The 20,872-nt window shown below is 41.1% G+C and overlaps 1 protein-coding gene across 1 annotated transcript in view; it reads right to left on the bottom strand.

Moving 5' to 3' along the window:
* pdzd8 (PDZ domain containing 8) overlaps nucleotides 1–20,872 on the bottom strand; it is a 201,095-nt gene that overhangs the window by 118,358 nt on the left and 61,865 nt on the right. Inside the window, exon 2 of the mRNA XM_078223246.1 lies at nucleotides 12,208–12,330. Within this exon, the coding sequence (XP_078079372.1) occupies nucleotides 12,208–12,330 (123 nt within the window). The remainder of the gene's footprint in view (nucleotides 1–12,207; nucleotides 12,331–20,872) is intronic.

Here is a 20,872-nt window from a genome sequence, read left to right as displayed (position 1 = left end):
TGTTTGTATTCTGTCCTGGGCTTACATTGGCCTATTTTTCCAAATTTCAGTACCCTACAATAGTGGCCTGTCTCCCCATCCCCCAATGAATCAATTGATCATTAAAATCCCTCAACGGCCTTGACCCCATCCGTCTCTGCAAGCCATAAATGACCTGATTCAAATGATGTGCTTCTAGCCTTTTGTATATCATTTTTCTACTCCTTCTCATCCGATATTTGTAGCAGGTCCATCAGTTACTCGGGCACATTCTTTCGAATGCCTTCATTAATTCCGTCATTAAATTATGTGTCTTTTCACTGCTGTTTCCACATCCAAAAGCCATTTACAAAATACATCTTTTCAACCAAGCTCAGAATGTTCCTGATGGTGGGGAAGCCCAGAACCAGTGATCATAGTTTGAGGATAAGTGGTAAACCTTTTAGAACTGAGGTGAGAAGTTTCTTCACCCAGAGGATGGTGAATGTATGGAATTCACTACCACAGCAAGTAATTGAGGCAAAACATTGTCTGATTTCAAGAAGAAATTAGATATATTTCTTGGTGCTAAAGGATCAAGGGATATGTGAGGAGCGGGGTGGAGAACAGGGTATTGAATTCGATGATCAGTCATGATCAAAATGAATGGCGGAGCAGGCTCAAAGGGCCAAATGGCCTACTCCCGATTCTAGTTTCTATGTTTCTATGAAGATCAGTAAAGCAATTAAAAATACGAACAAAACACTGAATATCAAATTTTAAAATAGTAAAGTTATGCTATACTTTTATAGGGCCTTTTACAGGCTGCATTTAGAATACTGGGTACAGCTCTGGTGCTTTTATATCATTTTAATGAATGGAGACCAGAGAAAATGCAAAGAAGATTTAGAAGAGTGATAACATCTATCAGGAAAGATTGAAAATGTTGAGGGTCTTTTCTTTGGAAAGAAAAGGATTTGTGATGACATGATGGAGGTCTATAAAATTATGAATGGATTGGATGGGGTAGACATGGAGAGAATGTTTCCATCTGTGGCAGAATCCAAAATTAAAGGCAGAAATAGCAATTACCTGTAAATCCAATGGGAAAGTGGAGAAGTTCCTTTACTGAGAAAGTGGTTGGAATGAGGAATGCTACTGCAAAAAGTGGTTGAGGGAAACAGCTTAGATATTTTCAAAAGGAATGAAAAGCTGGATAGCTTCTGCTTTATTGCTCAATCGGTGTGTGTGTGTTTTCTGATGTCCTCTTGTGGCCATTTAGAGTACATCAGAAGAAAACTTCATGTATAAATTCCCTCTAGTGGATGAACTGCACACAAGATAAACTTACATGATGAAACAGAATATAAATGCATCTCATATCTAACGAGTTACTTTGATATGCTGCTTAGATGTGTAGATCAACCACTTTATCCACTGATATCTCCCACAACTGAGATATTGGACTTGCTTATTTTTGGGTGGTCTTTGTTGAAAAGGAGACGTTTACTTTGAACAATTCCCTGCTGTAAATTACATAATGCCATGGGATCTTTAATATGCAATGGGTCAGGCAAACAGGGTTTTAGTTCAACACTGCTCCAAGAGGATACTATTCCCTCAGTACAGAACTGAAAATCTGAACCCACATTTTGTACTCAAATCTTGGAGTGGAGATTGAACCAAGAACCACTTTCTTAAAGCAAAGTTTATTTATTTACATTGCAATGAAGTTACTGTGTGAAATTTTCCTAGTCACCACAGTCTGGCGCCTGTTTGGGTCAAAGCACGTAACCAGCACATCTTTCAGAATGTGGGGGGAAACCGGAGTACCCAGAGGAAACCCACGCAGACACAGGGAGAACGTGCAAATTCCACACAGATAGTGACCCAAGCTGGGAATCGAACCCGGGTCCCTGGCGCTGTGAAGTAGCAGTGCTAACCACTGTGCTACAGTGCCCCCCATATTATCTGATGGGTAAGAAGACACTGCCTTACGTTGTCATATTCTGTACGTAAGCATTATAGTTTAATCTGCATGCAGAATAGTGTTCAACATCTAAAATAATTCCTTGCAACTTTAAAGTCAATCTGGTTTAATTAAAATGGATCACTGCGGTGCTCTGGTCATGTACCTGAATTTAAGGGTAATGGAGCAAAAGAGACATTATTTACTGACGGTGCAATTATGCATTTTCAACAGAGTCCATCATTTGCATCACTCCAGATGGCTTTGCCTGCCTCCAAGTTAGCTGCGGAGACAGATGCAATAATGCGTCTTTCACATCTGTCACTGTTCCGAGAACAGAGACTGGGACATTATAATTGCAGGCTTAACCCAGGCAGATTCAAACCACAGTTCTAGTTAAGGGAACTGAGGCACTGATGCAAATGATATTCTTGTTGGCAGACAGTTGACGATAGAATCAGAGAATTAGTGACTTCATCAAAAATAATGCAATTTGGGATAAATTAATAAACCACTAGTGTATTTGCAATTACCAGATCTCTCAAAATCCACTAACATTAAAAAAATCTAGCCATAGTTTCACATAAATAAATTTGGGCCTGGGGGAGTGGGGGTAAATGCGAATCATATTAGGGTTGCAGTGCCCAGGTAATAAAGGAACTATTTCAAAGGTAAATCATCCTGATCCAACCTCAAGAGTGCAGGATTTTCTTAAACGGAGCTTTTTTCATTCTTCCCTCACCCACTTTGACTGGAGTGGAGGTTTCCCCTGTTGCCATCTCTGTCAGATGCACCATCTGGCAGGAGTTAGGAGAGGAACTCGGAGCTGATTTATGCTTAGTATCAGGGGAAGTACATGGTAGGTCCCAAAAGGGAATATGCCAGGTCTAAAATACTGTACACACAAAAGTCAGTATGCTCATTTTCATAATTAAACTGTGGAACATTAATATAAAATAAAATTGTTCACGATTTCAGACCAGGAACTACAAATATTGTGAAACGGTTGAAAGATTTTTTTGGTTTTGGTTAAATCACTGTACTTGTTTTTTAGAAAGGGAGGTGGCATAGCATTAAGGCAAAATAATTCACTTCTCTGTAGGACAAATATTTAATTGGTATTGTGTGTTTACTAATGCGAGAATAAAAGGTAAATGCACAAGTAAAATCACTTAAAAAGCAGAGTATTGTGTAATAGATTTTCTTTGTATAATAAGATTCTAAAGAATAAATAGGAAATTACTCTAGCAATTGACTTACTGACATAATTTTTAGGCTACTTTTTATGATAGTTAAATCATGTAAAAGCACAAGAAACGGCAAGAGCAAGAAAAGGCCATTTGGCCCATCCCCTTCATACAAACTCTCCACTTATTTGAAACTTCTAATATTCGTAGCTCCATAATCCTGGCTGGCAGATTATCCCATCTCTCATAACAATTTCAGTAAAGTCCTTAGTTAGACTTGCTTTATGTTCCACAATGTTAAATCTAGGATCAAATTTTCCCATTTTGAGTCAAAGTGCTGTGGCAGAGGTGGTAACCTGGAGTGTTTCCTGCTGTGGCAGTTGGCAAGAAAAGATGCCAAGTCTTCCAATCCTGACCTCATTAATTATGCACCCGAGTGTTTGACGCCATATCCAATGGCGGGGCAGGCCTGGATGGTGCATAGTCCGGCATTATGTCCAGGTGCCATATTTAGAAGGCACCTGACACCTCTGCCCACTATTCAAGAAAGAAGGTGGACTGCCTTAAGATGCAGATAGATCTCCAGGAACACACTGAAACCAGAAGATGGGTCTCGAGAGAAAAGATGGCTTGCCAGGAACAGTCCAAAGCAGGAAGATGGACCACCTACAGGACACCTAATCTGGAAGGTCCACGTGCAGGTGCAGTAATGTGGCGTACCAGGGTCTCTGCACCACACTCCGGAGGCAGCCCCAGGATGTTGGTAAGGCGAGTCCCAATATCTGCACACCATGGTATTTTCGGCTTCGCAGAGAATCTGGTGTGGGGGAAGGGGGTCAGGCTTTCACCTGCATCCCAAAACAGAATGTAAATGGGGTTCATGCCAGCCTCTGGTCGAGTTTGCCAATCCATCATGGAAGGCATCAGTGGAAGATCCCGTTGTAAATTCACGCTGACATAAAACCAATTTCTGGCCACCTGCTATATTCTCCCCCATCAAACCCACTAGCAGGGACTTGGGAGAATTTTGCTCCGAGTCCCACATCTGTGGTTTAGTTGAGAATAAAGTTTGATTTATTGGATCTGTTCCATTTAGCATGTTACATATCCTCATGAGGGCCTCTTTATTAATCACCTTCTGTCTAGACTATATAGACTTCAGCTGCTTGTATCTTTTCTGTTTTACAACTAAAATTAAACCACTTGTTCTCTGTTCCCTTCCCAAAGGATGAACATTTAGTTTATCATAACAAAGACACAGTACTCCAAACATAATGTGACCATTAAGTTTTAGCGTAATTTCTGGAGATCAATTAGTAACTCAATCACCTCAATGCACTGATTCCCAAAGGGTGCATTTACACAAGTTTAGTGGCTGTGCAAAGTAATTTCTACTTTTCACTGGTCCTCTCCCCATCCTGAAATTCCTGTTTTTTATTTATTGTGCCTATGGAATATTTTACTGTTCTATGTTCTTCCTTACTTAAATTGCATTGCTCCACCTTTCCTTTTTAATTGTTTTTTGACGACTTCTCTCCCAACTTTTCAAAATCTCCCTCGCCATGCTCCTCTCAAACTAATGCAGCGTAAATCCAGAATTAGGTCCCAAATTGACTGAACAGTGAAAGAGGAGAGAGGCTCTCATCTCCAAGGAGTCCTCTCCAGGTTCTAACTACAGATTAAGACTGTTTTTATGCTATAACCATATATGGGAAAAGTGTTATTTGAAGTGTAAAGACGCTTAAAAATGAGGCCCAGGATCAGGCACAAGCTTGGCCACGTGCCGAGCGTTCAATGGGTTAACAGCCGACTGGAATCATGCAACAGTTAGAGGGGGCTAAAGGAGGAGGAAATATAGAAACTGCAGGCAGGCATACATTGAGTACATTGAGGCAAAATGGTCAGAAAAGCTGATGAGAAATCATTTTAAAATGCCTATTACAGAAGACGGTATGTTATGTTTTGAACCAGTTAGGGACCATTAACATTTAACGAAGATAAAAGAACATACAGTAATTTACAGACAAGAACTACTCCACAAAGTTTCAATTTTAACAGAAACAAACTTCATCGATATAAAGAGAAATCAAGCAAAACAAGCACTAGCAATTAATACTACAGCTTATAAAAGACTTATGCTATCAACTTTGTTCTACCTTTTACTTCCCAAAGGTTCCCCTTATCTTATTTTTGTGATTTATATAAATGATCTGGAAGAAGGTGTAACTGGGGTGATCAGTAAGTTTGCGGACGACACAAAATTGGCAGGACTTGCAGATAGTGAGGAACATTGTCAGAAGCTACAGAAGGATATAGATAGGCTGGAAATTTGGGCAAAGAAATGGCAGATGGCGTTCAATCCTGATAAATGCGAAGTGATGCATTTTGGTAGAAATAATGTAGGGAGGAGCTATACGATAAATGGCAGAACCATAAAGGGTGTAGATATGCAGAGGGACCTGGGTGTGCAAGTCCACAGATCCTTGAAGGTGACGTCACAGGTGGAGAAGGTGGTGAAGAAGGCATATGGCATGCTTGCCTTTATAGGATGGGGCATAGAGTATAAAAGTTGGGGTCTGATGTTGCAGATGTATAGAACGTTGGTTCGGCCGCATTTGGAATACTGCGTCCAGTTCTGGTCGCCACACTACCAGAAGGACGTGGAGGCTTTGGAGAGAGTACAGAGGAGGTTTACCAGGATGTTGCCTGGTATGGAGGGGCTTAGTTATGAGGAGAGATTGGGTAAACTGGGGTTGTTCTCCCTGGAAAGACGGAGGATGAGGGGAGACTTAATAGAGGTGTATAAAATTATGAAAGGCATAGATAGGGTGAACGGTGGGAAGCTTTTCCCCAGGTCGGTGGTGACGTTCACGAGGGGTCATAGGTTCAAGGTGAAGGGGGGGGGGAGGTTTAACACAGATATCAGAAGGACACATTTTACACAGAGGGTGGTGGGGGCCTGGAATGCGCTGCCAGGCAAGGTGGTGGAGGCGGACACACTGGGAACGTTTAAGACTTATCTAGACAGCCATATGAACGGAGTGGGAATGGAGGGATACAAAAGAATGGTCTAGTTTGGACCAGGGAGCGGCGCGGGCTTGGAGGGCCGAAGGGCCTGTTCCTGTGCTGTATTGTTCTTATGAAATACAGAAGGTTAATTCACTTGCCTTGGGACCAACCCAAAATTTATATATATGCCAGTTTTCTGGAATTAACTTGACTTCTTAATATTCCAGCTATTTCCATGCTGTAAACCTCTATGACTCCTCTGAGGTAAGATCCTATGGAATCCTTCCATTAGCTTTTGGTTCTGCAACCCTCCATCCTGTCTTTCCCAGCATCACAACTGTGGATGCAGCTTCTTGTTTGTGATAGCAGATATCTAACTGTCTTCCCACAGCTTTCCAAGCTTTTCAAAAGGCTTTTGGAGCAAAGTTAAAGCTCATGGTATTAGGGGTAATGTATTGACATGGATAGAGAACGGGTTGGCAGACAGGAAGCTGAGAGTGGGAATAAACGGGTCCTTTTCAGAGTGGCAGACAGTGACAAATGGAGTACTGCAGGACTCAGTGCTGGGACCCCAGCTGTTCACAATATACATTAATGATTTGAATGATATCTCCAAATTTGCAGACGACACTAAGCTGGATAGCAGTGTGTGCTGTGAGGAGGATGCCAAGAGGCTGCAGGGCAACTTGGACAGGCTGGCTGGGTGGGCAAATACATGGCAAATGCAATGTAAAATGAATAAATGTGAGGTTATCCACTTTGGTGGCAAAAACAGGAAGAAAGATTAATTCTTTGAATGATGGCAGTTTAGGAAAAGGGGAAGTGCAGCTTGACCTGGGTGTCATGGTCGAACAGTCACTGAAGGTTGGCATCTAATGCAATTATTGGATTCAATTAGCAGGTGGTGAGGAAAGTTAATGGCATGCTGGCCTTCGTAACAAGAGGATTTGAGTACAGGAGTAAGGATGTCAGCTGCAGTTATATAGGGCCTTGGTGAGGTCACATCTTGAATACTGTGCGCAGTTTTGGTCTCCTAGTTTGAGGAAGGACATCCTTGCTCTTGAGGGAGTCCAGCGAAGGTTCACCAGACTGATTTCCGAAATGGCAGGACTGACATAAGAGAGACTGATCGAGTAACATTGTACTCACTGGAATTTAGAAGAATGAGGGGGAATCTCATAGAAACATATAAAATCCCGATGGGATTGGACAGGCTAGGTGCAGGAAGAATGTTCCCAATGTTGGGGAAGTCCAAAACCCGGGGTCAGAGTCTAAGAATAAGGGGTAAGCCATTCAGAACTGAGTTGAGGAAGAACTTCTTCACTCAGAGTTGTGAACCTGTGGAATTCTCTACCACAGAAAGCTGTTGGGGCCAGTTCGTTAGACATTTTCAAGAAGGAGCTGGACGTGGCCCTTGCAGCTAAAGGGATCAAGAGGTATGGAGAGAAAGCGAGAATGGGATACTTAAAGTGCATGATCATATTGAAAGGTGGTGCAGGCTCGAAGAACCGAACGGCCTACTCCTGCACCTATTTTCTGTGTTTCTAACTCTGCTGCCTGCTTTCTGCCACAGGGCTTAATAAGGGCCACAGTAGATTTTTTTTACTATCTACAAACTGAGCAAATCTTCCAGCTGCCCTTTCCCTTGTGAATTCCAAATAAGCCTCACTTGCATTCCATGCAGTGAATTATAAAATTAGTGTTTTGTCTGCTTGAAATGCAGGCCTAACTGACTATACCATCACCGAGCGACTCTCTCAATCCAGTGAGGTGCAGTCTTCACACAAGCAAAAAGCTATAACTGCTTCTGTCTGTTCCCAAACTGAGTTACCTGCTTCTGTTAGCAAACACAGTTAAATTAAGCAAAATAGCCATCTAACCCCTCACCCCACCTCCATGATAATGCAACAAGCTTTGGAATGATTCAAACAGAAATGCAAACATTTATTTTACCTTCAATATAACTCTTTAATTCTGTAACACGAGTAGTTGATATCTCAAATGGAGATTTGCAACTCACTTTCCCAGAATTGCTGGTTTTTAGCTTCTTTTATTGTGATCATGATAAACACCCTGACTCTACCCAGAGGTCCAGAAATGGGTCATTCTGTGTTCAAGTGTTTGCACCTCACCCTGTGACCTTGCAAGATAAACATAGGGCATCTTTTAACTGTAATTTATTCCCAGTTTGCTTGAATTGATTCACTTCAGAATTCTCAAATCAAGATTTGAAACTAAAAGCTATTTTCTAATATGTAGAAATTATTATCAACTATAGATATCAGTGTATTCGGAATGTGTATTCGGAACTAATATCAGTGTATTCGGAATGTATTCGGAGAGATACAGACAAACAAAATTTAAAATGAGATCATTGGATTCTATTAGCCAAAGCAAGACAGGATGCATTGTGAAGTTTCAGCGATTTATGAAGAATGGCAGATGTCGAAGGATCAGTGAAGAGAACTGCCGTCTGGTTGGTAATGTCCTTGAAAATGTGTGAATTAGAAAATCCGTACATCCACCAAATGCTAAGAGATGGGGCCCATTTACATTTCAACTGGAATAAGTATATATGGTGCATTATCAAATACTGGCTCAACAGAACTGGCACACAGGATCACATGGAAATAATTTCCAGAACTGATAAGTACAAAGCAAATCACGACTTTTTTTTTTAAACAAATGGTCCTCGACATGCACAAATGTGGGCCAATCTCAGCCTGTCTTTGGATTAGAAATATGCTTGAGTGTATAAATATATATATACTTGCTTGTTGATTTTATCAATACAGATAAAAGACAAGTTGTTTTAATATCAGTGTCCAGCCTATCATTTGGATTGACCTACCTGATGAATCTAGCACTGAGCTCCCATACAAAGGAAAGATTCTTCCCATACTGCAGGAAGGTAAAAAAAATACATAGCCCAGGCTAATATCTTAAAATTAGCCCAGGCCTCATGTCTTACCTGCCCTATTTCTGAAATCAGGTTGTCTTCTCACATCCCTTAGGGATTGCTACATAATGTGAGGAACAACAATACCTTTCACAATAAGTGTGAGGGAAAATAACAATGAAATAACAGAATTTCTTTTCACCAATTCTAGTTTTCCAATTGTTTGACATCTGTTTCATTTTATGAGGTAAAATACACCAATGGGGCTCATTTTATGTCATCATTTTCAAGTATGAAAATTCCAGCTTGTGTTCGGATTCACAAAGAATTACGTCATCAGCTTTAATCTTGCATGGATTGTTCACTGGGTGTGGTTTTCCCTAATGTTTAACATTGATTTTGTGAATTAGTCAGGACACTGAGTGTTGGATGGTGGGTGGTGGTAGGTTTGGTAATCAACTGTAAAACCTGCGGTACGAGACTCAATCAACTTCCAGTTCATCTATATGCATAAATACAAAAAAAAATCTTTAACCAAAATGAGATCTGTAAAATAAGAGAATGATTGCGACCTTCTCAAGGACAAGTAGGGATGGGTCAGCAATGCCCACATTCCTCTCGGCCTTTTGACTAAGATCAAGCGTCAGATCAAGCCCAAGTTGGAGTGCAATGCCTTACTTGTCAGCTTGGATCTTGTTTGCTTCTCGAGGGAACCATGAATTAGATTCAATTTGAATGTGTTTTTTGGAACAAGCAAGAAATGGATTTAGGGGGTTTGCCTTGTCCACTCTAAGTATTGGCTTTATAACTTTAAGGATGGAGTAAAAAATTAAGAAAAAAGAATTTTAAAAACCTCTCCAGTTTCACACCGAGTGTTATAATACATAACTCAGTTTTGGGAAAATTCTGCAATTCATTATATAATTAAATTATTCTGCTGTTCGCTTAACACCAGCAGCATCAAATAAATTATGGTAAGTCTACCTGCCAGGTATGAGTTGTAGCAGGGATGGGGTAACTCATGGTTTTGCAGTTAAGAAGTCAAGACAAAACAGTAGGGGAGGGGGAAGGGACAGAATCAGAGAAAGGCAATGGAGGGAGCCAGGAAGCAGGGGGCCAGGGAGCAGGAACTTGTAGAAGGGAGAAGGTTAAGAGCAATGGAGGAGGAGAGTGGGTGGGAGGTGGGGGAGCGCCAGAAGAAGAAAAGAAAGGGGAATAGAGTGGCACAGAGAAAATAAAGAGGTGAGGTAGGGCAAGAGATAGGAACAGGAAGAGAGAGAAACTGGGGGAGTTTGAGGTATGACACAAGGAATTGATTCCTATTTATTGGTGAACACTACTAGAAAGCAGAAATTCAGGTGAGTGCATTATGTTTGTGCACTCAGGTTCCACAATATATCAACAGCAAGAGATTTTATCAAAATACAAAGAATTATTGCTGTAAACATGTCTTGATACTAACTATTCTTTTATTACTCCTTTTAGAATTTTATTCCCGATATAATTTTATAGCTAGTTCATAAATATAGTCTGTTGTCAATTGAAAGTGACAAATGTGGTGCCTGAACAAACATCTGAGTTACAGAGATTTTATTAGTGTCAATAAATAATGGAAAATATTCCAGATGTTCATCACCAGCTTGCTGGGATCCAAGCCATTGGCAAAGGAACTGAAGAGGAAGCTAATCAGCAATAAATTCTGCAGAAAGGGATCTGGGTGATGTAGTGAGTTAGGCACTCACCTTTCACCTCTGGGAACCAATTTCAAATACAGCTCAGACTAGTTGCTAGCTGTAACCGTTCTGTGTAATATCCATTTGGGCTGCCTGCAACACAAAAGTGCCCTGGTGTGGTACTAATTTGATGCAGCTTGCTGAAGAAAGGCCACATTTTGACGGATTCTCATGCTCAGGCTGTACAGTGATTTAGGGTTGTGCTCTTAGCCCTGATCACCAAAATAGTTGAAAATAGTAGTATTGGAGACAGCACATAAGAAGTGCCAAAAGCTGCTGAAGGTCTAAATTATGAGAAAAGATGAGATAAATTAGAGACTTCCAATCTGTAAATGAGACATCAGACAGGTGATCATGTAGTGATATGTAACATTTCAATAATATGAAAAAGACAAATCTGGAAAATGACTTAAAACGATTTTGCAAGTATAATGAAAAAAAGGAAAATAGTTTCAAACAAGTTAAAGGCAAATTTAGTATGAATATCACAGAATCTGAAATCTTTTAAGAACCAACTGAACAATGCAATGTGGGAACTTCAAGATCATTTTGGATGGATGAAGATATGCTGATGGCCTTACCTTTTCCAAAATTATTTTCTAATCTTCCTTGGGAAATGAAAAAAATCGCATTGGTTCAATAGGAAGGGCTTTTCTAAGGATGGGCGAGGGACTTATTGTTGGGCTAAGTAAAGTGATTTTACTCTACATCTCCTTGCGCTGTAGGTAACCTTGGAGTTCTTTGATGTCGATAATGAATTAAAGAATGAACTGACATTTATACAACACTATTCATGCTTTCTAGAGATCCCCAACCAAAGTACTTTTGAATTGTAGTCACCTTTGCAATATGGGAAATGCAGCAAACAATTTGCACACAGCAAGCTTCCACAAACAGCAATATGATAAGTGACCAGATAATCTATATTTTCAGTGGTATTAAATGTTGACAGAACTCCAGAAGACCTCCCTTGCTCTTCTTCAATTACTGCTGTGTATTTTTAACTGGGAAAAGAATGGCATCTCCAAAATTGCAGCGCTCCCTCAGTACTGCAATGAAGTGTCATCCTATATTACGAGCTCAGATTTCTGGAATGGCTTCCATTGAACTAAGGTTCTGAGTTTCATTCGCCCACATTAAGATCCCACACACTGAGTTGAACAACAATTAAGGGGAAAATTATTACAAAAAGCTGAAGACAGGTTAATGGAAATTCAAGAATGACAAAAAAAAACCCACCAGAAAACTCAGGAAAAACGAAAACAGACTTGAAAAGTGTTGAAACCAGCAAAGCAAATTTAGAAAGGAAGTAAAATTTAAATGTAAAACTATTAGCAGCAAAAACCATGCAACTAAATTGATAAGCTTTCTCAATTAAAGGACAAAAGTGTTGATTATCATAATAGAATACATCTTCCCTTCTATCGAAGGAAGGTCATCTGGCGTACATACCTGCTGCATTCAGCCACTGTGACTTTTAGACGTCCTTCAATGATGCTCGAGTCTTGCATGTAAAGATCACAGTTTGCTGCGCTTGTTGTTGGAATAACTTGGTATGGAAAGAATGGTTTGTACCTGGAAAGCAAATGGGAAAAAAGTGGTGTTTTTCTTTCAAAAACATTTTTATTTTGTTTAATATTAATTATAAAGCAGTCATCACAGTTAAGCTTCATTAACACTCAAGTTAATGAAACTGCATTCATAATGTTCACAGACAAGCGACACCTAGAGGCATCACCCCTGATTTGAACAATGATACCTCCCACACAATACAGGATGGGGAGTTTGCCCAGAGCTTGATGCAATTGCTGCTTTCCATTCTTTGCTGAACCTAACCATATAATTTTAGATAACAATTGAAAAAGCTAAAAATTGAGTCTGGCCTATGTTGCTCTTAATTGAGAATCTTCCTCCAGACACAACAGAAAGCACAAAACTACTAGCATAACAGCAATGTTTCTTCATAGTATTTTCACAAATTGTCGATACAGAGTAGCTACAGCTACTAAATCTTACAGGTCAGGAAAGTTTGGGTTCAATTTCCAGCAGATTGCATTCACACACCTGTAGGCATGCTCATTGTCAGAGGAAGAGGAGAAATTGCCAGTGTCAGTGACCCCTGCTGGAAGGGCACATCTGAGGTTGTTGGCATTTACAAGTTCTAGCGGGGCTATGATGTCTTCTCCGATAGATCCAATAGTATTTAAAACATATTCTTCACTGCATAATTCAGTATTGATACTATTAAGCATACAAATATTCCCAAGTAATACTACTATGCTCTGTGACTGAGAAAACTTGCAAGCCAAACTACACAACAAAAAGGGGCTTTTTTCACAATGACAAGAAAAGGCCCCGTGTTATCCACCAACAGTCAGGCCTATATTTATTGCTGCTGTACTTGTTATGCAATGAAATTGACTGTTGATCCAATGTTTCGCCATTGGATGCCACTTCTGACCTTTGAACAAATATAATTGAATGCTAATGGAATATATTTATATTACTTTACCAAGAATATTTATGGTCAGGTGAATATTTAAACTAATAAAAGATGGCACTTCAATTTAATCATTTATGCCGCAGTTCAATTTAAATTTAAAAAGCTGCACAAAGTATTTGGTTGAAGTGTGAGAAATGATAGCCAGACTGCGCTAACAAGATTCAATTTGTTGAGCAATGAAAATTTAAATAAAGGAATGAAGCATCCTCTTCTGTTACTCTGGATCAGCAAATCTGTACACACTCTAATGGTAATGGATATAAAGTTATTTCATACTCATTGGTCTTCTGTAGCTTTGCTCACAATAAGTCAGATGATGAGATAAGGCTCCTGCCCTCATAAAGCAAAATATCATGCAATAGAGAACTAGCATGTATCCATCTTAGAGCAATGTTATAAAGTAAGAATGACCATGGATCACCCGGTGTTGAACTGACACTTAGTGAGAACACTTGGCAGATTATGGATTTCAGGCTCCTGGTCATAAGCCCCGAGGTATTGCATTTGACTAACTTCTTACTCAGAACAGTGGCTTGCACCCGTAACAAAATGTGACATCTTGCTTCGTGACAGACATATTTTAGGTATAACACATGGGCAGATCTCCAATGACACTTGTCATAGTGTGGTTGCTACATTTTGTTGGAAGTCAAATACATTTAGACTTGCGTCAGTAAAGTGCAGAGAATGTTTCTGAGTGCATCCCAAATTATTGGTTTTCTTTATACCTACATAAAGTATATTACACAGATTTGCATATGTGACACGTGAAGGGGCCAATCACTTAGGATTGAAATGGAGAAAATTTCTTCATTCAAAAGAGTTGTGAATCTTTGGAATTCTTTAAACCAGAGGGTTAGGGATGCTGCATTGTTCAATATATTTAAGGTTTAGATAGGCAGACTTTTGGTGTCTTAGGCAACCAAGAATCATAGAATTCCTACAGTGCAGAAGGAGGCCATTCGGCCCATCGAGTCTGCACCAACAACAATCCCACCCAGGCCCTATCCATGTAACCGCACATAGTCATCCCACTAATCCCTCTAACCTATGCATCCCGGGACACAAAGGGGCAATTTAGCATAGCCAATGCACCTAACCCACGCATCTTTGGACTGTGGGAGGAAACCGGAGCTTCCCCAGAAGCAGGTCTGTCACAAGCACCTCACATAAAGCTGTCAAGTTGTGGGTTACTATTTTTGTCATTGGCACCTGCTACCTAGCCACTCATCATGGTGGTGCATGCCAGCCCACAGGAAGTGGCACCATTTCCCTCTTTTACCAGTTAGTTACTCCCAGGTGCGGTAGTTGATGTTTAGAGTCTTCATGTCACATGCGCAAACATACAATGAAACAAAGTCTTGGCTTGCCCACTAGTTCTAGTGCCAACACACCTGGAAGCTCCAAGAGGACTACCACATTCCTGATTTTATCCTACCAGAATATAACTAATATGCCACAGACCACAAAGATGAAAGCTGTTGAGCTTACTTTCCTGGTAGCTATTCAAGAAGGTGCTGAAAACAAGGCTTTATAGACCATCAATTTGGTTCTAAGGGTCAGCTTTCTGTTAGATGTATTTCACGTGTGTGCTAAAAGGTGGCAGCTGCTTTCCCCATGTGTGTATCAAGCTCTGCATCAAGAGATATATTGTCTGTCTCCATGGACGTGATGGGTAGCAGAATTTGCTAACTGCATCCCGTTATTTTGAGAGATCAGGGACAGAGGTGCAACACTTTGTCCCATGACCACAGTTTTCTTGCCACTCGTCGTCAGGGAGAACAAGTTCCAGGCATCAACATATTATGCCATATCACCACTGTAAAATATCCAACAATCCTGAAGATTCTATCAGCATTATTTTATCGGTTGAAATTTTATATATATAATAGAACAGTTACAATAGAAAATGCTCCCCAGCTGCACATAAATATATCCTGGTTCCCAGGTGATATATTCTGGTTCAAGACTAGAGCAACAAGGCAGCCAGTAATTTCAGTCCTAGCACAATGGTCCCAGGTTTGGATTTGAGTAGCTGGCATGTCTACAGTGGAATTCTGCCCTCCCATCTAACATGGTTTATGTCAAAGTCAAATATTCCAGTTACTGTCATCTCCTTTCCTAATTGCACAAGTCCTCTTGTGGGTGAAACAATCAGATATAGACAAGATCAAAAACCAGCTGCAGATTTGGCACTGATTTAATGCTTTTTTACCTATTGCACTGACACAGTAATGCGGTTTATGTAAATCCTGCTTATGTTAAACCACAACTTCAGGACGAGAAGACATGGGCAACTCAGTAAAAGAAAACAGGACAAATGTTAGGAAACAGAAAAGAGTCCAATACCTGGAACGGTCTTGCAGTAAAGGTAGGGGAGATAACAATTCTAGCAGGAAATCCATGAGGTTCTGAAGTTGTAGCTGCCAATGGTGCAGCAAAGAGAGGGGAGAGTTGCAAAAGGCCAGAGTCAGAGAAACAGAAATTTTGAGGAGAGGATATTGAGCTGGAAGCAGTTACAGAGATAGGAGCAGAGGGATTTAAAGACGAGGGTGAATGCTAAATTGAAAGTGCTGGGTGATCAGGAGCCAATCATGGACAGGAATGATTTGATTTATTATTGTCACATGTATTAGTATACAGTGAAAAGTATCGTTACTTGCGTGTTATACAGACAAAGCATACCATACATAAAGGAAAGGAGAGAGTGCAGAATGTAGTGTTACAGTCATAGCTAGGGTGTAGAGAAAAATCAACTTAATGCAAGGTAGGTCCATTCAAAAGTCTGATGGCAGCAGGGAAGAAGCTGTTCTCGAGTCGGTTGGTACATGACCTCGGACTTTTGCATATTTTTCCCCGATGGAAGAAGGTGGAAGAGAGAATGTCCAGGGGGCGTGGGGTCCTTGATTACGCTGGGTGCTTTTCCGAGGCAGCGGGAAGTATGGACAGTGTCAGTGATTGGGAGGCTGGTTTGAGTGATGGACTGGGCTTCGTTCATGAGTTTGTAGTTTCTTGCGGTCTTGGACAGAGCAGTAGCCATATCAAACTGTGATACAACCCGAAAGAATGCTTTCTATGGTGCATCTGTAAAAGTTGGAGAGTCGTAGCTGACATACCAAATTTCCTTTCTGAGAAAGTAGAGGCATTGGTGGGTTTTCTTAACTACAGCGTCGGCATGGAGGGACCAGGACAGGTTATTCGTGATCTGGATAACTAAAAACAAGAAGCTCTTGACCATTTCTACTTTGTTCCCATTGATGTAGACAGGGGCATGTCCTCCACTACACTTTCTGAAGTCGATGACTATCTCCTTCATTTTGTTGACATCGAGAGATTATTGTCATCACACCAGGTTCTCTATCTTTCCTGTACTCCGTCTCATCATCGTTTGAGATCCAACCCACTACGGTGATGTCATCAGCAAACTTGAAAATCAAGTTGGAAACGAATTTGACCACACAGTCATAGGCGTATAAGTAGTAAGGAGCTGAGGACAGAGCCTTGTGGGGCACCGGTTTTGAGGATGATCGTGGAGGTGTTGTTGCTTATCCTCATTGATTGCAGTCTGTGGGTTAGGAAGCTCAGGATCCAGTCACAGAGGGAAGAGCTGAGCCCCAGGCCATGGAGTTTGGAGATGAGTTTCGTAGGAATAATGCTGTTGAATGCTGAGCTGCAGTTGATAAATAGGAATCTGACACAGGTGTCTTTGTTATGTAGATGTTCAAGGGTTGAGTGCAGGTCCAGGGAAGTGGCGTCTGCTGTGGACCTGTTGCGGCAGTAGGCAAGTTGTCGTGGAACCAGGCAATCTGGGAGGCCAAAATTGATTTGTACCACGACTAACCTTTCAAAACACTTCATAATGATGGATGTCAGAGCCACCGGACGATAAGCATTAAGGCACGTTGCCTGGCTTTTCTTTGGTACTGGGATGATGGTCGTCTTCTTGAAGCAGATAGGGACCTCAGATTGATCGAAGGAGAAGTTGAAGATGTCTGCAAATACCCCCGCCAACTGGTCCCACAGGATCTGAGTGTTCATCTGGGTACCCCAGCCGGGCCAGGTGCTTTCCGTGGGTTGACCTTTGAGAAAGTTGCTCTGACGTCTGCAGTGGTGACCTCAGATACAAGTTTGTCCGAGGCTTCCAGGATGGAGGGCGTGCTCTCGCTGACCTCTTGCTCAAAATGGGCATAGAATGCATTGAGCTAATCGGGAAGTGGTGCAATGGTGCCGCCGATTTTATATGCCTTCATCTTGTAGCCTATGTCTTGCAGACCTTGCCATAGTCGGCGGGAGTCCACGTGGCTAACCTGGGTCTCTAGCTTGGTCCAGTACTGTCTTTGACATCTTTGATGGATCTCCTTAGATCATATCTGGCTTTCTTGTATTGGTCGAGGTCGCCTGATTTGAATGCCTCAGGTCTGGACTTCAGCAAGCAGTAGATATCCCTGTTCATCCATGGTTTCCGGTTGGGAAACACACAGATTTGCTTCTTTGGCGCACAGTCTTCTACACACTTACTAATGAAGTCAGTTACTGTTGTGGTGCACTTGTTCAAGCTGGTCGCAGAGTTTGTAAATACTGACCAGTCTACTGACTCTAAGCCGTCCCATAGGAGATCATCCGTTTCTTCAGACCAACATCGCATGACTTTTTGTCCTCTTGCAGGGTAAGACATGGCAGCAAAATACTTGATGAGCTGAGGCTGGAAGTTGGGAGGCCAGCCAGAATATTAGAATAATTTAGTATGATTATGGAAAAAGGCACGCAGGAAAGCTTATATTGCTAATGCACTGGTGCAGGGGCAGTCTTGATAATGCAATGCATATTCTTTGAAAGCTCAGCTTGGGAACCAGTGGGATGACCGGAGACAATGCACAGGCAGATGGATGGAATCACTGGGAAGGGTACATAGCTTGTGATGGGTGCTGAAGAGAATGGCTTGATTTTTCCCAATAACTAACTGGCCAATATTGTGGCCCATGCACGACTGCACATCACAAGCAGCCTGGCAACAGAGACGGTATTAATAATGGAGAGATAGAACTGTGTGCCGTCAGCACACATGGAAGCAGACCTGACATCCAAGAATTATAAAGGGCAACACTTAGAAGAAGATGATATGGACTCCAGAGGTAATGGTGACAGATGGGAAAGAAGTTGCGGAGATGATTGGACAGCATGTAGTCTTATCAATCTTTTCTCTTTTCAATCTGAAAAGACCTAGTCTCTACAGTCTCACCTCATAATTTACCCCTCTGATACTGGAGATTAGCCTTTAGCCTCTTCCCTATGCTGCCTCCTGCATTTGAAGGTCTAGTTTTCTGGCAGCCAGAACTGGATATAGATTGAAGATGTGGTCTGACCAAAGCACAATACAGCTTGATCCTCCTCTAACTTGTATTCCACTGTTGTGGCTAATAAGTTTAATATCAGATTTGTTAATGGCTGCACGGTGTTGGTTGGACATGTTTAGTGCTGTCCTTAGCTACCTCAACACCATTCATGGAGTTTGTACGTCATCTATTTTTCCTTCCTCAAGTTTATCACCTTACACTTCACTACATTAAATTTCATCTACCTATGTTTATCTATTTTGTACACCTCAATCTAACAACTTCAGTTTTTCTTCCAATTCCAGCTTTCCTTCCAATTCCAGCTTTCCTTCTAGTTTGGTACCATCTTTAAATGTTACGACTTTGCACTGAGTTTATGAAGGTCATTTGTGTAAATTAGGAACAACAATTGTCCCAACATCAAGCAATAAGGTAACAGAGCAACCTGCAGGAAGCATCAGTACCTGTAATGTAGTAAAACATGCCCAGTACCCGCATTCATTTACCATCAGTGACCGGTATGGTTTAAAATATATAAATGGCTTGAGAATTATCTTGAAAGGAGGACAGTCAAGATCAGCACGTGAATATCACAGAAGTCCAGGAAGAACAAGACCAGTTAGCCCTTAAAATCTTTCCATTAGTGAATATTTTGTCTCGATTGTGGTAATTTTCAGTTTTTAGAAAATTTATTTTATGGGATGAGGGCATCGCTGGCTCGGCCAACACTCATTGTCCATCCCTAGTTGTCCTTCAGAAGGTGGTGGTGAGCTGCCTTGAGCTGCTGCAGTCCCCGAGTTGTAGGTACACCCATGGTGCTGTTAGGGAGGCAATTCTAGTATTTTGACTCAGCGACAGTGAAGGAATGGCGACATATTTCCAAGTCAGGATGGTGAGTGACTTGGAGGGAAACTTCCAGGTGGTGGTGTTCCAAGCATTTGCTGTTCTTGCCCTTCTAGATGGAAGTGGTCTGGGTTCAAGTTTAACATGGTGAAAAATGCCTCAATAAAATAACATTAAAAACTGTACAAATCAGGGCGGTAACATCCATGAGCATCTGTGCTTGTGAAGTTACTCAAGACCTACTGTTCTCATTGGCCAACGAAGGGGTGGGATAAATAGGAATCTGTACAAATCAGTACATGAGCATGTATAATGTTTTTGGGTTCGACACAATAACCCATTGATAATGATTTATTTTGTAATCTAAAAAAGAATTTGAAAATAGCTACCTGGTACACATCAAAAATAAATACCTGGATAAGAAACCCTCAAAGTGTTACCTTATCTCAAAATATTTATTTGCTAAGCCAAGAAATCACAGAGCTAAAAAGTCGATTCACGTAAAGTGGTCATTAATCTTATCAAAATAAACTAGCTGCTGCCGCTATAGCACAGAACCCATATTCCACTACAGATTTACGAAGTTCAGGGAACTGAGACACCTTTGCGTCAAGGGATTACATGTATACTGCACATTGCTTCATCCATGCTGGCTGGCATACCCGTTCATTTTTCAAGGTGACACTAATGCATTCACACCTGGACCAGATTGGCCCATAGGGTTCCCTTTCACATTAAAGGTTGTAACAGTTCCCAGGTTAACGTCATATTTTCTATTTCTAAAAAAATAATTTGTGCCTCTGTACATTTACCCAACTCAAGTCACTGCTTAAGCCAGGAGTCAATGATGTGTTTGATATCATAGTGGAGGTGACCAAAGCTAGGGGTCATGACTATAAGATAATCACTGATAAATTCATGAAGGAATTCAGGAGACCCCTCTTTGCCTGAAAAAGTGGTTGCAATGTGGAGCTCAGTACCACAGGGAATAGTTAAGGTGAAAGCATAGATGCATTTAACAGGAAGCTGGATAAACACGAGGAGAGGGAAGGAATTGAAAGCTACACTGATCAGGTTAGATGAAGATGAGTGGGATGGGGATGAGGATCATGCAAAACATTAACAATGGCAGGACCAGTAGAGCTGAATGGTCTGTTTCTCTGCGGTACATTCTATGTAATTTCATGTAACCCCATTAGGAAGGCAGTTTTCTATATTTGTATTGGGACCTTTGCTGTGCAAGGACTGCTATGGGTTTAAGGACAGCTCTCCAGTTACATTTCAAGAGTCTGCTCTCAGAAAAGACAGATCTTTAATTGTTAAAAGATCAAAGACTAGTAGTGTAGTGTATAGCCATATCATGGAAATACATATTCAAAACTGTTCGGTGCCTCCTTTCATTACCAAATGAAAGTGCATATCTTCAAAGAGCTACAGT

This window comes from Mustelus asterias, chromosome 11, assembly GCF_964213995.1.
Source record: "Mustelus asterias chromosome 11, sMusAst1.hap1.1, whole genome shotgun sequence".
NCBI lineage: Eukaryota > Metazoa > Chordata > Chondrichthyes > Carcharhiniformes > Triakidae > Mustelus > Mustelus asterias.
The sequence above is the reverse complement of the archived record's forward strand: the minus strand, read 5'-3'. Positions and strand labels throughout refer to the sequence as shown.